Here is a 17,463-nt window from a genome sequence, read left to right as displayed (position 1 = left end):
CACACACACACACACACACACACACAAATAAATTTTTCAAAAAAGAAAATAAACAAAAATTTCCTTTTTAAATTGTAATTGATCTAGTAAAAACATTACTGAACACTAGTTGACAGTGTGTAGTTGTTATACTGAGGCAAAAACAAAAGCCATACTAGTTCTTCTGCCCGTGTGGAGCTCTAGAATTTGTTTCATGAGATGTGAATCTGTGATGAGAAGTCGGTTTCTAAAAGAACACGTAATGGCTGTGTTCTTAAGCAAGGTTAACATTAGGGAAAATGCTTTCTTTTGCCCATCTGTCTCTCTCTCTCTCTCTCTCTCTCTCTCTCTCTCTCTCTCTCTCTCTCTCTCTGTCTCTCTCTCTCTCTCTTTTCTTCAAGAGAAATGTCTCTCAAACTTAGCCATGATAGAGTAACAGGTTTAGGCTGGCACCAAGGAGTCCTGGAAAGAGTTTCCCACTCCCAGGCATACGTGAGTAGGAAAACTGTAATTATGAAAAGACCAAGAGAGTTCAGTCAGAGAACAGGTCGCGCATTGGCTGAGACTGATGTTAGTGGGCCTTGGACGGAAACATTTGAGTGGCAGACCCAAGAGCTGAGTGCCGCGGGATCCGAGAGGGAACCGTCTTTAAGTTATTCTTTTGCCATTTACCAATTGTTTTGCTGGAGACAGATTCTTTGAATTTCTCCTAAAAGATTTATCTTTAGGGAAGCATGATTATTTTTCTATGCTTTTGAGAAAAAGGCCTAGAGTGAAGTTTGATAAATTGTACACTGAAGCACCAACCATTTTCCTTAAGTGACAGATCCTAAAGTCAGTCGGTCACACTTGCCAGGTAGAGCACACATTCTGATGGATTTTCTTTAGCTACACCCAATGTGAACAGGTCAAATTACAAATTATGCTCTGTATTATTTTCCCTTCCACCAGTTTGCTAATAGGATCATCCAACAAGAAAAAGGCCGCTTCAAGATTAAAAACATCATCTGGTTAAATTGAGATTATTTTGATAGGTACATCTCAAGGGTAAACTGAGGAGAAAAGGATATCTTTGTAGCTACGCTTCAGCTGCCTTTTTCCTTTCCAAAATATGATCAGACATGCAATGTTGTTTTTGCTGCTTTTTTTTTTCCTTAAAAGGGTAAATGTTTACATAAGTTTCATGTTTTATTTATCCAGGACACCGTAACTTTATAGTTTAAAGAAAGAAAACAAAGTTTATGTTTCTATCTGGTAATTTTTCCCTTAACAGCTAACAGTTTTATGTACACAGACATTAACACCCATAATCTCTGGGAGTTTTAAAATAAGGGAAACTGTTTCCTTTATTTTGTTTTTGCTGAAGGAGTATGTGCTCAGAACATGAAATTATATACAGTTGGCATTCACTTATTTTAGAGAGCTCTGAACTTCCTGTATTTGCTGACCTTAAGTGGAATTATTTTGGGTTATGAAAGGCTGCCAAAGCCTGACTCCGGGCAAGGAAACTTACGGATATTTATGATCCTCTTTAAATGTCTCTCTATCATAATTATAATAATCAGTTCCTGGTACTTACTGCTTATAAAAACCGGGCCTCGACCAATAGCCGCACACCATTTCAGTACCTGACTCCATAAGCTCACGGTCCACGGTGCAAATGGTGCCCCCTGGTGTTGTGCGGGGGGTGGGGGCGGCTGGGAAAACACTCACGTTCCAGAGTGACATGCTTCAGCCTAGTAAGTGTGCTGGTTTAACCAGAGCTAAAAATATGCTTGCCTATCAGATTTTGGGAGTTACTAACAAAGACTACACTTTGTGATATTTTAATTTGTGACTGCGTAGCTATATACATGTGCATGTGTGTGCGTGCATTGATATATGTATAAATATATCCACTGAGAGTACATATGATATCAATTTTATTTTCTTTAGGAACATTTCAGATGTAATAGCCCTACATCAGGTTTTTTACTCTGCAAATTATTTTTCAGTTAAACCATGTTTTACTTAAAATGTAAGCACGAGAACAACACATTTGTAATACATTTAATTTTATGATTAAAAGTTCAATTATTTTTTTTTTCTGTTCTGCTTCATTTTACCTTATAAAAAGCCAGATAATGTCTCTCTAGCCAGCTGTCTGTCTGTCAATACGTTAGCTGTAAACGTGTTTTTATACTGCCTTTAATTTACAAGATGTGTCTCCGTACTTCTTGGGAATAAACTAGGGAACAATTTTATTCTTGGAGAAGTAATACAGGAAGACATTCGCACTGTAAAAGATTGTTGTAATTCTGAAATAGGCAGAATAAAATGTCCCTTTTCACATCCTGCCCAACTCCTACTTCCCCATCCCCACGGGGAAGCAGCATTAAGGGTTGCTATCAATTTTTCTAGTTCTCTTTCTGTCACTTATATGTCTATGTCTTTTCACGTTTTTATGATTTTTAATATTATTTTTGATGCAGGATTTTGCTGGCCAGCGCAGTCTGGCCTGGAGCTCACTGGGTAGCCAGGCTGCCCCCAGTTCGGGGCACTCAGACTCTGTCTCCTGAGCGCTGGGGTTACAGGCCCACACAGCCAAGGGCAGCTACGCCTTTTCACCTTTATCTGCGTCATAAAAATAAAGAAATGGGGCCACTATTCTTAATGTTTTACACTTACACTTTTTAATTTAAGAATTTATTTTAGGGATATTTATATAATAGTACCTGGGAATCTACTCCCCTCCATGCTTATCTATAGTGTGGTTGGACTGCATATATTTAATCATTTAACTTCTGATTTATCTTTCGCAAATTTTAGTTGTTATAAATCATGTTTTATTGAATTTTAAGGTTTAAATACTTCTGTAATAGAGTCCTATATCGCCAAGAAAGATTTCAGATACTAGAACAAAATCTTGTAAGGGAAGCACTCTCTCATTTTTCTGAGGTTCTGGGCAACTCTCCACCCTGCACAAATTTTTCATCAGTCAACTCAGCAAGAGCAAAGCTTCCCTGAGCCTCGGGGCTGTGAGGGTGTGAGACTACAGGGGTGGGGCCACTGCTCTGCAGCCAGCTGGTGACAGGGCCGGTGACAGGGCCGCACGTGATGACAAGAACACCTGATGACAAACTATAGAAATGATCCCTCAAAGTAACCACTACTAGTACGGACCACTGGACTACATTGGATTATTTTGCTGAATTCACACACCTACGATATTTAAATGGCAAGGGACTACCCATCTCTGAATAAACTAAACAAAAAAGGGGGTACAAATGAAGGACCATTTTGTATCTGTATATACAAAATAGGATAGATATGCAGCTACTTTCTCTTAATTCAATGAGAAGAAAGATTTGTATTAATAGCGTTTGGACAGGACATCATGTTGACATCTTGTATTATAAATAACCACTATGAAGACAATATGCAATGTATTAATTATTGAAACTGTCCTGTTAATCCATTTTGAAACTGTCTCATGGTTGTTTCTCAATAAAATTAATTTTTTAAAAAAAGAACAACAACAACAACAACAACAACAACAAAAAGCATCTGACGAGAAAAGTTCTTCACTTCATGTCCCTGAAGCAAAAAGGAAAATGAAAAGGGAGGCAGGGCCCTGCAGTGGCCTTGAGGGTTGCCCCAGGGCCTCAGTATTTCTCCCTGGAAGCCTTCATGTCACAATGCCTTATCTTGGGGCCTTCGGGCAACACAAGAATCTTGAGAGCTTTCAGGTTGAAAATTGTATACCTGCTCACTGCTGAAGTGTAATGACTCCGCGTTTTCTTTGCCCAAGGTTCACTCATCTTGTTTCAATTTTTTAAATTTTATCATAAAACTTTGCCTTGTATTATACCAGAGAAAAATTAAGTCTCTTAAATCCATGTCCCTGAGCTGCACTTCGGCAGCCCGAAGATGCCTGCCAAACCAAAGGGGTATTTTAGTGGACAGAGACCACAATGTCCAGATGACTATTATGTGAAGGACACTGGGTATTATGTGAAGGACACTGGGAACTGGGCGAATGAGGGTTATCTTAGAGACTGCTTTCCTGCAGGTATCTGACTCAGCTGTTTCTTGTACATAATGTGTAGCATTTGAATGTATCTCTTCATGTTTATCATTTCTAATAATAGTCTCCAGCTCTGTCCATGTTGTTGCAGATGACAGAATTCCGTTCTTGTTTATGGCTGTATAATATTCTACCATCTAACGTTTCCATTTCAAATGACAGAATTTCATCTTTGCTTATGGCTTTATCATATACCAATGGATTTTTAATTCACTTCTCAGTTGGCTGACACTACAATTTTTTCCATTTCTTGACTATTGTGAAGAAGACTGCCATGAACATTAGGGCACAGATACCTATTTGATGTACTGATCTGGTTTCCTGTGGATATATACCCAGTAATGAAATTGCTTCATGATATAATGGTTTTGTTGTTAATTTCCGAGGAACTTCCACACTGGTTTGTATGCTCTCTAGACTATTCTGCCTTCTCTTCAGCAGCACAGAAGGATTTCTTTTCCCAGCATCCTCACCAGTGCTTGCTATTTTTGGTCTTAGGAACAGCCGTGCCTACTGAGGTGAGATGGTATCTCATTGGAGATCCGACTTATGGTCCCCTGAGGATGGGTGGTGTTGCGGACGTTTCCACGAGTTTCCTGGCCCCCTGTATATTTCTTTGGAGAAGTGCCTGTGTAGGCCCACTACCTGTTTTTATATTGAGTTACTTACTTTATTGCCACTGAAGTTTTGGAGTTTGTATTTTCTGTTCTTATTTTTCCTTTGTATGACAATGTGTTCATTAAAATTTTTATTCTCAAGGGTATTTTTGCATGCCATGATTGTACGTAGGCAGTTATAGCAATAACTCGGTTCACAATACTTTCTTTTGTGAACAGTATGGTTCACAAATGGAAGCATCTAGATTTTTTTTCTATTTCTGTTTACAAACTCTCTCTCTCTCTCTCTCTCTGTCTCTCTGTCTCTCTCTCTCTGTCTCTCTGTCTCTCTCTCTCTGTCTCTCTGTCTCTCTCTCTCTGGTACTGGGGATTGAACTCGTGACCCTGTGCTTGCCAGGGCTAAGCAGGTGCTTATTCTACTGAGCTATCTCCCTGGCTCTTAATACTTTGACACCATGACCCCAGTCATCTTTCCTCAAAAAATCACCAGCATGTCTGACTTTGCTAGAATTGTGGAACAAATGAAGTTCATGAACTGAGGTGTAACTGTGTTTTCTTAAAACAGCTGAAGTTATACCCCTCATCTTGTAGAGCTCATTTTTTGTGTTGAGAAGTCAGTTGTCAGTCAATTCAGTCAATTTTTCTGTTGCTTCCTTGAAAAGAACATCTTTTATTTTCATATCTGGCTTTAAAATTTGTTTTCAGAAATTTTATTACGCTATTCTGTCTCAGTTACTCTTCTGTCGTTGCTGGGACAAAATAACCGCACTCAAAATGAAAGGATAGGTTAATTTAGCTCACAGCCAGGAGAGGTTTCAGGCCATACTCAGCTGGCTTCAAGGCAGAAGGGCACATAAGGATTTCTTTTCCCAGCATCCTCACCAGCACTTGTTATTTTTGGTTGGTCTTAGGAACAGCCGTGCCTACCGAGGTGAGATGGTATCTCATTGGAGATCTGACTTAAGGGCCCCTGATGACTGGTGGTGTTGAGGACATTTCCTCCTCTCTCTGGCAGAGAGCAACCAGTCATGGCAGCAGCAAAGGTCAAAGGGCAAAAGGAGTAGCAGCTGCTCAGGCAGCTAGCTGGCTTCTCTCCCCTCTTACATTTTAATGCAGTGTATCTGCCCTGGACACTCATACCCATAATCCCAGCGTTGAATCAAAGATCAATCACAGACTCCAGAAGCTGCCCCATGACTGCATGAGGCTTTGGGGGGACACTCAGACACAAACCATAACATATACTTATGTGTAGATTTACTCAGAGTGGTACTTTACAGAGAATGTTGAATCTATGCTTGAATGTTGGACATTTCTGGAAAATCTACTCTTAAAAAGCTACTTCTGTCTTCTCTTGGTGATTATCTCTGCCACACTTTTCCACTATAGCCATATCCTCTTACACTCCTTTTCTCGTTCACCATTCTTTTGCATACTTGTGTTCGGTTTTCATGTCTTTCTTTTGGCTTATACTGGCCCTTACCAGCTTTCTTCTTGACTATGACTAATTGGTTGTTAGTCACATCTACTGGTTCTTAATTTCAATTACTTTCTTCAGCTCCAGAATTTCCAGTTAATATTTTAAAGCAAATTCTTATTCTTTACTGAAATCTAACATTTTATATTTTTTCCAAGAATATTTGTTCTTCCTCAAGAACAACTATTTTAGGGCTGGAGAGATGGCTCAGTGGTCTAAAGCACCTACTTGGAACAAGCTTGGCAAAGCACAGGGACCGCGGTTCGATCCTCCAGCACCACATGCCAGCCAGCCGCGCCCCCTGGTGGGCTGAGCTGGCCACACACAAAACACACACACACACACACACACACACACAATAAATGTTAAAATAAAAAAAAATTTAAAAAAAATTTAAAAAAAAAGAACAACTATTTTAGTGATTACTTAATCATGTGAAGTATTTGTCTGTTTCTACTTTTTTTATATATTTAGTTCAGGGTCTATAAGATCTCACTCCACAGATTGGACTTGTAGTCGTTTTCCTGTTTTCAGCCTCCTAAACTCTGGGATTACAGGTGTATGCCACCATGCCCAGTCTCAGTCGCCCTCTCAGTGCTCCCCAGGGGCAGGAGCAGCACTGTTCCTATTTTTTTGTGCCTAATACTTTTTATTGTGTGACAGACATTGGTTATAAACAAGTGTCAATATAATTTGGAGTTTTGCATAACTATACTTTGCTTTAGAAGTGGTTAGCACTACACACAGCTAAATTTATTGAAAACTGAGGTAATCTGAAACTGAAGGTGAGGCAGATGAGTACCGCTATTTTTCACAAGATGACCCTTTGGAGTCTGACATACAACTTTTGCTATTTACTGTACGCTGCTCCCCTTCAGGTTTTCATTCTTATAGCTCCACATATCTATCAAAGCTCTAATTCTTGGTGTCTAAGTCGCTTGGCCCCACTTCTTCAGCTGCTAGATAATTACAAGTAGAAGCTACTGCCAAAGGCCTAGCCTACCTCCTGGACTCATAATTCTTTTAGCTTTGTTGGCTGAACTTTCAAACATGTAAGATTTCAAAAATATGTTGTTTAGCTTTTCTAGTCATTCTCAGTGGCTGTGCTGGCTAACTGCCATTTGCTGTTATCAGAAAGGGCTCGCTGAATAAAATGGATTCATTTTAAAATTTGTTATATGGTAGAAGTCTAAATTTTTAAAAGTCAAAGTTGTATCCCAACTGATTTTAAATGCTGCTTCCCTAAACATTTCTATATATCATGTAATAAAATTTCACACACATTAATTTTAAATTTAATATTTAAAAATGAACAATAACAGGCTGAATTTTGACATAGATATTTAATAAATTAGTGGCCTCTTTTTCTTCTGCAAGTTGAACAGTATAGCTGTCTTCAAATCTCTCTCTCTCCCTCTCTCTCCCTCTCTCTCTCTCTCTCCTCCTGCCTTACCATTTTTTTAAATAGAGAAGCTTGCCATTACACTGAACTCACTCTGTGATCCACAATAATTTCCCCAATCAAATGTTTTTACTTAATCAAATCTGTAAAGTTCCTTTTGCCATGTAACTTAACATATTCACATTTCCAACAATTAGTTTGACATCATGATCAAATATATAGCCATTATGCAAAAATATCTGCTTGTATCATAACTATTCTGGGTTTGTGCTTTGGGTTCTTTGGCTGTTTGTTTGTTTGCAGTTATTACTCTTTTATCTTTTATGTCTATAAGAAAATATCTGAGGCGGGCTCATTTTGTAAAGAAGAAGGGGATTATTTAGTTCACAGTTCTGTAGACAAAAGGGTGTGGTGTCCACAATAGCGAGGGCCTTTGGGGGAATGGTTGCTAGTGTCACAATGGCAAGAGTGTGTGCTGAAGGGGGAAGGAAGTCACATCCTGAAACAGGAAGCTAGAGACAAGTTGGAGGTCTGTAATCCTGGCTACGAGCATGTCCCTGATGACCGTGAAGGCTGCCCCTTTCTAAGGACATGGCTTCAGTGGTCTAAGGGGGAATCCTTTCTGAAATCATTCCCCCCATACCAACCAGTAGGCACCAGATCTCAAAGATTCAATTAGTGCCAGCATCACCAAACTGGGATTTAAGCTTGCAACACACGAACTTTCAGGGGATGCACTTAGAGTATATCCAAGCCATGGCATAGATGCCAAGTAAGACACCTACACTGCAATGGAACTCATGTCCAATCTATAGGTTCAATTTTACATACTTCATTTTACTACCTTGTAATTTATTTCTTGAAAATTTCATATAATCCATTTCACAGAATCTCCCACAGTCTGGATTCCTAATTGCGCTGCTGGGATCATCTTACCATGCTCCTCTAGCTTCCGTATTTTAAGTGAATGAGAAGCTAGTGTTAGAGAGCAGCCAGAGGATGGCCCACTTCAAATGTCTAGCAAAAATAATTCATAGGTGGCATCATGGCTCGTGCCAAGTCATCCAACAAAACCTCCTGCATCACAGGGGCGGGGTTTGCAGAGGCGGGTGGATCTACAGTGTGTAGTGCTGAGATCAAAGTTGCGTGGTGCCTAAATCAGTCCTCAGCCTTGTATGGTACACTTCTGGCTGGGACTAAGGATGTGCATGGCACATCTGCCCAGGGTAAGGGTTCTGCCTAAAATACAAGGGATAGAACGAGGGTGAATGTGCTCTTGCCTGCTGCTTTAGGCCAACTATTTCTCCTGTGTTTCCTATCTGCCCTGCCACCCTGTCTTTGTGCCAGGCAACTATGTACCAAAACCTTAACAAACTGTGAGCTAAACAAACTTTTCCTCTTTTCTTAAAAAAATAATTTATTTATTTATTTATTTGGTACAAGGTCTCACTATACAGCTCAGACTCCTGGTGATCCTCCTGTTTCAGCCTTACTAGTTTGGGATTGCAGGCATGCACCACCATGCCCAGTTTTAGGGTCAGCTTGGCATGGGGCTGGCACAGCATGTGGTACCAGGGATTGAACCTGGGTCCTTGGGTTTGCCAGGCAGGTGCTTAGACTGTTGAGCTATCTCCCCAGCCCAAATTTTCCTCTTTTAATGTTGGATGTCAGGTATTTGATCTCAGCCATAAAAAAGGTAACTAAGACAGATAGCTTTCATCTTATTAGGTGGCACATGCTGCTGGGTTTCTCTCTTCTGGGATGTTAGCAGCCACTGATCACAATGACCCAGACATGTTATTCAGTAACAGCTAAGAAAAAGATGCTCTATTTTATGATTCTGTTTTCACTTATGAACAAGAGACCTGTATGAACAGTGGGAATTTATGTTTTCTGCTAATTACATATCTACAGTTAAGAAAGAAACTAAATTGTTTTAGTGTTTTCTAAATTGAATGCTTGTCTGAGAGTTAAATGCGAAATATTTATATGGATGTCATGTGGCCCATATTTGGTTACAAAAAAAAAAAAAAAACTGAGATAGGCATTAGGAATCACATGAGTGGAGCCGGCTTCAGACTCCTCCACAGTTCATAATTACAAAGCAGATATTTGCAACAAAAGTGATCAGACACTTCTAAAACTCCATAACACACTACAGCAATAATATACACGCTTGTTAATGTTAAACCTTTTAAATTCTGGAAGACCCAATTCTTGAAGACCTAATTCTTGAAGACCCAAGATCCTGTCCTTAAAAAAGTTTTCTTGGCTCTGCTCAGCCGGGGGAAAATGCAGAAGACAGTGGAAAATTAAACAGCCAATCTCTGTCTGTTTCATCTAATTTATCTTTCCATAAGCACAAATGTCATCTAAAAATAGCCTTACAACATAGAAGAAGGACATTATTCTACTAACAAAGAAGAAGGGAGCTTTGAAATTGTTCTTGATGACTCTAAATATCCAGTTCTTTTGCTGCTGAAGCCACTGTCACCCTCCCAAATGATGCTGAGTGGATGAAGTGAGGCTATGTCCCAACACTGCCACCCGGTGTGATATAATTTGAAGTGGGAACGTTTGCAGTTAAGACTTTGTCCAGTGATGCCTAATCTAAACGAGAGGTAAAAAAATCTGCAGAGAAGAAATTTCAAGGAAAATCTAAAGCAAGAAGGACTCTCTGTTTCCATACCACTCAGTTTTAAGAGATCTCTATTTGATAGGTACTCAGTGGAGGACAGCAGTAATAGAGGTATTTTTGAAGTAAGCAATTTATAAATCCCAGAATAACCATCTGAGCGAGGAACAGTTGTGTTCTTTTCATCCCGTGCTTAATGTTGGAAGATTATCAAGATAATGTAAATATCATCTTACTGACTGTTTAATTCTGATAATGATCCTACTATAGCTGATAGTTCTACAAGGCAATGAAGTCGCATAAAGTGATTGCGAACCCAAAGGATAACTTTTTATTACAGCTTTAATTTTCTTAAAATCCTACTCAGTATTGATTTCTAGTAACTGCAGATATACACTTCTATATATGCTGTCCCAAAGCGTCTCTAGGTAGACCACTTGTCATAGAACACTTGTTCTGTGCATGGTCACTGAATAGTTTATCTAGTATTAACTGAGGAGCTACTGTTTCCAGTCTGGTGCTGTAAGCTGCTGCTCATCAAAGAAAAGTAGCAGATGACCCTTGCTTTGGAAAAACTACTTTTGAGTTCCATGGATATATCAACCCATAGGAAAAAAAAAATTAGAAAATCATGTAACAGAGCACAGTTGTATGCTTATTGTGTAACAGTACTAAAATTCATGAAGAAGAGACCAACTAAAATAAAACCATAGACTAAGTAGACTGTTTGTCCAAACCCTTTGCTTAGTATGCATGTAGTTAAGGTAGGTTTGCTTCAGGGAGGAAGTAGGACTTGAATTAGACCTTAGGAAATGCGTAGACTGAAAATAAATATGAGATTATGAGATGCAACCAAATTAATTTATCTCTTTTTTCCTGCTTTTATTTGTATGAAGACATATGTACCCTACTCAATTGAGCTTTGTCAAGTAATCCGTAAAGTCTAAAAGCATACGTGATTAACAATGATTCTCATGCCAAAAGGCAGCTTATTTTCTTAATCCAAAGCTCACTTTACATAATTATTCTTTTTGCAAACTACTAGTTGGTGATATTAACACTTGAGTAATCCTGACAAGAATTTGCTTTAAGCAGTTCAACGTCCAGATGCTGATCAGCATGAATTAAGTGATGCTTCTTAATTGGTTCATTCTAGATAAATTACTGGGCTGGCGCGATAACTCAGTGGTCTAAAATGCTTGCTTCGGCAACCTTAGGCAAGTGCAGGGACTGTGGTTTGATCCCGGGACCACATGCCGCACCAGCCCCACACCCAGGGTGGCCTGAGCCAGCCACAAAAATAAGTTAATATATAAATTACTTACCTCAGTCCCTATCACGATTTCTTCTCTGGTACAGCAGAACATAAACTCGTATAGCTTGTAGTGTTGAAAGATGCTGAAATACAAAATAAATGTTCAACTGTGACAAACTGATATCACTACATAGGTGTATTTATTAAAGGAAAAAGTCATATTGATCAAGTGAAAGACATTCAATGCTAATACAAAATCTGTCATGTCCTTAATTTTAAAAGAAATGGAAAACAAATATTAAGAAATGAAAAATTTGCTTTTTGTTACATTGGCAATATAACACAATACCTGGAATAATACCAGAAAGTCTACCTGTGATGATTATATAGGTTTTGGATAAGAAAGCAATTACACTGCATCATTATTTTTCTTGGTTTAAAAACAAAAATGCATCATCCCTAAACAGCATCTGAGTTTCCATTATTTATGATGCTTTGTTCCAAGCTAGTCAGTTTCCTCTGATGGGAGTGGTACTGATGTCTATAATCAACTTCTATATCGATTATTTCTGACATTATCAAACTGTTTCAAGATTAAATTAATATACAATAACAGTTGCAAGTGATGTGATATGAAGTGAAATCCATTTAGAAGATGTCTAATTTTCCTGCAGAATATTCTGTCACACATCAAAGGACAGAATAAATTTAAGACGGATCATTTCCTTTGTTTCTACCTGAAAACTAGGTGGTCAGTGTAAAGGATAGGAGTTCTTGAAAATAAATATTTCCAGGAAATTTAAAGAGCTGAGCAATGTATTGCTGAGAGTTAAAAATTTACTGAAGGGCTGACTTCTAATATCCTGTTTGTGATAATATTTGAATTTTTCTAATTCTCTTCCTGCTGGTTGGGAAAATTAATAGACTCATAATACAGCAAAATGCCCAAGAACAAAAAATTGTCTTCATGGTTTCTCTTTCACTCTGGTGCCTTTTGCTATTTAAGGAAATTGATTTTAATATAACTGAGAAATTAACATTTGCAAAATGTAGCTACTGAGCATGTATAATAATGGCTTCTCCTGAACGCTGTAATGGATCAAAGTTTCAATTCATTTGAAATCAATGAAGAAATCCTTAGGCAGCTGGGTCTCTCTCAGTTATATTAACCGCTGATCTTACTACTAACACAATCCATTAAAAAGTGACGGATGTGTGGACTCAGTCATGTTTTTTTTTTTCTTAACCTTGCATACTTGAATTATTCATCAACAGTCACAAAACTAACTTAGCTTTTGACATCACTTTGAATTGTTGTTTAGGAAAATCCATTAAGATGAATAAAGTTTGAGAATTGATCAAAGCAAAATAAATTCTAATTTTCCTTCCTTTACACTAGTGACCTAGAGAAAGTTGTAAAGTCAAAAATATTATACTGGCAGTAAGAGATTTTAAGTAGAAAAAATTAAAGATTACATTTTGTAAATAGGTGGCTTCCTCTAAGTGAGCTCGAGAAAATTTCCCTTTGTCTATCTTGTGTTACACAAAGACCTTGATTCATACATTTTCTTTCCTGAAATTTCACAATCTTTTTGCCTTATTCCCCAGCTGCATGTAGGAATTAGATCATCCCATACCAAGCGGGAAATTAACTTTCTACCAGGAAAGTAACACTAATGACTTGATGTAGTGGAAGGAGTGGAGCCGGGGAGAAGGCCAGGCCCAGGCCAATGTGTGCAAGCGAAGAATTCTGAAGGGGAGGCTTTTTCTGGGCCAGGCCAAGCCCTCGCCCTTGTCTCATTTCCTGGGAGCTTTTAAGTGGTCTGGTCTGAGAACAAAGTGGCGCTTCAGCTATGGGAGCACATTTTCTCTTTTCTCTCCAGACTTCTGCCTGACTACAGCTCCAGATGATGCCATCAAACATCTAATCTTAGCTCTGAGTTGATAGAAGATGGAATGAAAATGGACCAAGACACCTTGATTCATCGCAGGAGCTGCAGCGCCCTGGCACGCGCGGAGGGCCCGAGCTGAGCCTTCAGGCTGCATGTGTCATGCGCCTGGTAGCTCTGTGTGGTTCCCAGGGAGCAGGGAGATCACACACAAAAGTGTGGACTTGGCCCTGATAGGTCTGTAAGTACATTTGTGTTAAAAAGAGACACTAGCATTCATATTTATATTTGTATATAATACACAACATGTACAAATGTATACATTATATATGTGACTTTCCCAGTACTTACAGTATTGTGAGGCAGAAATGTCTTATTTTTTAACTCACAGACGTATCACAGAATATGCAATTTTAAAATTAATGTATTATCAAGTTAAGTACCATGGTCTATGGGTCATTCTCCACAAACCGTTCTCCCTAAATTGAACAAGGCTTTAAGTGGTAGCATAAGTTCAATATCAGATGAAATTTAAACACACTTATACTTCTGATAACTGAGTTGCCTTCTTCCTTATAAAACTGCTTTGTAGGCATCCAAAAGAATGTACTCTATGACTTAATTCCTACTACGCCTGCATCTGTGACCCGGAAGATCTACTGAGCAGGTGTTGGAGAAAAGCACATTTCTCCTCATACGATTTTAGTATCAGTCCCAGGAATCCTACTAACATCTCTCTGCAATAGACATTTAAAATACATAATTTCTTTAAATGTCACACTATGAAGATTGAAGGATGCTAAAAATTAGTTCTGATTTACTTTATTTGATTCATTTCTTGAATATTACTTATGGGGTTTTTGTAATTTGGGATTTTTTTTAGTGGCACTGGTGATTAAACTGAACCAAGGGTCTACGTTCTGAGCTCCATGCCCAACCCCCCCTTTAATTTCGAGATAGATTCTCATTAATTTGCTTAATTTTCTGGGCTATGCTTGAAGTTTCGTCGCCCTCAGCCTTGCGGAGTGCAAGGCATATAGGACTAATGATATTTTGAATATTTTAAGAATGTATTGCAACAAAACACACATCACCATTAACCCACCTCAAAAATTTTCCCCTTTTTAATTTTATTGAGAAACAAATAAGAATGAGACAGTTTTAAAACTGGTTAGTAGGACAGTTTCAATAATTAATACATTCATATTGTTGTCTTCATATTGTTGTCTTGCATATTGTGGTTATTCATAGTACAAGATGCAGACATGATATCCTGTCCACAAACACTATTAGTATAACTCTTTCTATTCATTGAATTAAGAGAAAGTAGCTGTATATCTATCTTAACTATTTTGAATATACAGATACAAAATAGTCATTCATTTGTACCCCCTTTTTTGGTTTAGTTTTGTCAGAGAAGGGTGTTCCATTGTCATTTAAATATTGTAGGTGAATGAATTCAGTAAAATATTCCAATATACTCCAGTAACCCATAATAGTAGTGGGTTTTCTTAGGATTGGCAATGACAGAAGTTGTTGACTTGAGCCTTTTACAGCTCAGCATATTAATATGGCTTTATTTTCTATACTTCATTTTTATACGTTTCTGCTGGCTTGTTCAGACCAAGATAAAGCAAGACCTATATAACAAGTAATGTAACTTTTGTATCTGACAAGGTCAGTCATATCCCCTTAGAATTTATCTTGAAACCCTGTACCACACTTTATAGATCCTTTGTCTGTGACAGCCATGTGGATGAGTCACAGTCAATGCTTGACCAATTTGCTCTCTGTGAAAGCCTGAGAGAATGTTTTCTCTCCATGTGACTCTCCTTAGCATACTCTGCATCATCAATCACTTTCCTCTGTCGCCCCATAATCTCCTTGATCAGAAAATTTGGGACACAACTGAGTTACATGATGTTATAGTACAGGTTCTCCTATTCTACTTGTGGAGATTTTGACTTTTGAAGTTACCCTGGGCTATGATCTAAGTCAGTCACCTTCTGAACAAATATGTTGATGAGCATATGTCCAGAAAGGGGTGATCAGCAGGACAGGAGCCCCTTCCTGATTGTCCAGAAAGTTTTGTCATGGCGTGTGTGTGGCTTTTGCCGCTGTAGTGACCTGTCGGTATAGAGCCCATTATAAGCCCCAGGGCCTAGAGCTCAGCTGTAAAAATAGGTTTTTTAAGAGCAACCTGGCATGTTCAAAAAAGAGGGAGGAGGGAAAGAAGGTACCTAATACAAATGTGCAGGGAAAAATCTCTTGTGTGGTCATTCTCAAGCCCTGAGGGGCAGAAAGACAGTAAGGCACAGTGCTTACCAAGTGATGAATTTCCAGCCCTTTCTCTCCCCACCCATAAGTTCTCTGTCTTATTCTAATTGGTGAAAATTATTATCTTGTAGTGAGAACCACTCATTAGGAGGAATATATTTATATTAAGAAATCACCTTGTATCAAACACCACTATGTAAAAGTATATTTTATCACATGCTATTATTAATTTATGCCAGAAACCAGTGTGTACACTTTACCATATTAAACATATTAATATTTATAAAGCTTCCAAGTGACAACCAAAGTCCTTGCCAAGCACATCACAAGCATGGCTGGGATGGGACTTGGCACTCTACTGTACCATGTTAATTTTCAATGTTGGAAAATATTGGCATATGTAGCATAAGTGGAACAAAGGTGCTGCACAGAAACTTTAGTTTGGCAAGAGAAACTTGGTACTCAAATTTGAATGTTTGCAAATCTTGAAAATGTCCTTTTGGAGAGATGCATGACCCCCAAGCAGACTTTGTGAAGACAGGGTAAGAAGCCAGCCTTCTCACGTCAGTGAAGAGCCCCTTAATAAAGATACTTCCCCTCAAGCCACCATCATCGCCTAAGTAGAAAGAGCTTTCATCAGTTCATTTGGTCAATAGTACAAATGTTTGGGGGTACATAATGAATTTTAGAAAATACATAGAGTTCTTCAATTTATGGTACAAAATATTTAAAATAAACATTAGTGTGGAAATGAATGCTGCTCTTTAAAAAGAAAAATTAGGTATTTGGGAAGATAAGCTATCTAAAACATAGAACCTATTATAATTAAGTTTGTTTCATTATAAAATATCACTTTATTAATAAAATGTTATTAAGGATTCAGAGAAAAGAAAATTCTTATGTAATTTATTATAACTCTAGATGAAATTATATTTATCAAATACAAGGCATTTTTAGGAATACAACATTAGCCAAAACACTCAACAAACTGATTTTTATTTATTAGATGAACAATTTGAAGGTTATGTTTACTGACTGATTTAACCGACATGCAAAAGCTGTACACATCTGATTTTGCTTAAAACTGTACTTAAGTTTGCAAGGCACTTTCTAAAAGACATGAAATTTTAAAAAATGATAAGGAAAAAATCCATACCTGATTTTTAAGTAATCAGTGATAGCATTGGCTTGCTTTACATCAAACACCGTCCACTCATCAATCCGTTGGGAATGGTTCGGCCCGATCTCAGCCATCACTTCTCCAAGCCACTTTATGTTGTCCTCCAAGGACATGTGCAGTGCTGAGAAGAAAGCCAGACAAATCCTGAGCATTCTTTTAGTAAGCATTCTGAGAGCAAAATAAAGCAAGATGTTTTAAGTGTGTCCAAGATTTATTCTGATCAACATTTAATGAGGACACATGATAAAATTCTTATTTTTTCTAAGAAGTTAATAATTATATTTTACACAAAAGAACAACAGCTGAGCCATCCAACAAGCATAATTACTATAATGCCACACAACAGTCTGAGGAATGTGTTTCCATCGTATAATAGAAAAAGAAAAACATCAGCAAGGTGTGATACACCCCTGTAATCGCAGCACTCTGTGAAGCCGAAACAGGAGAATCCCAGCCTGGGAAACTTAGCAACTTTGTGAAACCCTATCTTAAAATAAAAATAAAAACGAAAGAAAAGGGTGGGGATGTAGCTCAGGACAAGGGCTCTGGGTTCAGTCCTCAGTACTACCTCCTCACTACAAAACCAATAAACAGCAAACACAAAAATCAAAGTCTCTCTAAAGATTATTTAGAATAAGAAGGATATTTTAAAAAATGTTAGCTAAAAACATATATAAAATTACATA

At 38.1% G+C, this 17,463-nt stretch overlaps 1 protein-coding gene across 2 annotated transcripts in view; it reads right to left on the bottom strand.

The window, feature by feature from the left end:
• Positions 1-17,463, bottom strand: part of Cabcoco1 (ciliary associated calcium binding coiled-coil 1) — a 116,961-nt gene that overhangs the window by 67,037 nt on the left and 32,461 nt on the right. For both annotated transcript variants that reach the window (XM_023716242.1, XM_023716243.1), the window contains exons 4-5: positions 16,754-16,898; positions 11,502-11,574 (exon numbers count right to left, since the gene is read on the bottom strand). In XM_023716242.1, the coding sequence (XP_023572010.1) occupies positions 11,502-11,574; positions 16,754-16,898 (218 nt within the window). The remainder of the gene's footprint in view (positions 1-11,501; positions 11,575-16,753; positions 16,899-17,463) is intronic.

The sequence above is a fragment of the Octodon degus genome, unplaced genomic scaffold (genome assembly GCF_000260255.1).
Source record: "Octodon degus isolate 3935 unplaced genomic scaffold, OctDeg1.0 scaffold00046, whole genome shotgun sequence".
Classification (NCBI taxonomy): Eukaryota; Metazoa; Chordata; class Mammalia; order Rodentia; family Octodontidae; genus Octodon; species Octodon degus.
Note: the sequence above shows the minus strand (reverse complement) of the source record. Positions and strands in the feature narration are given on the sequence as shown.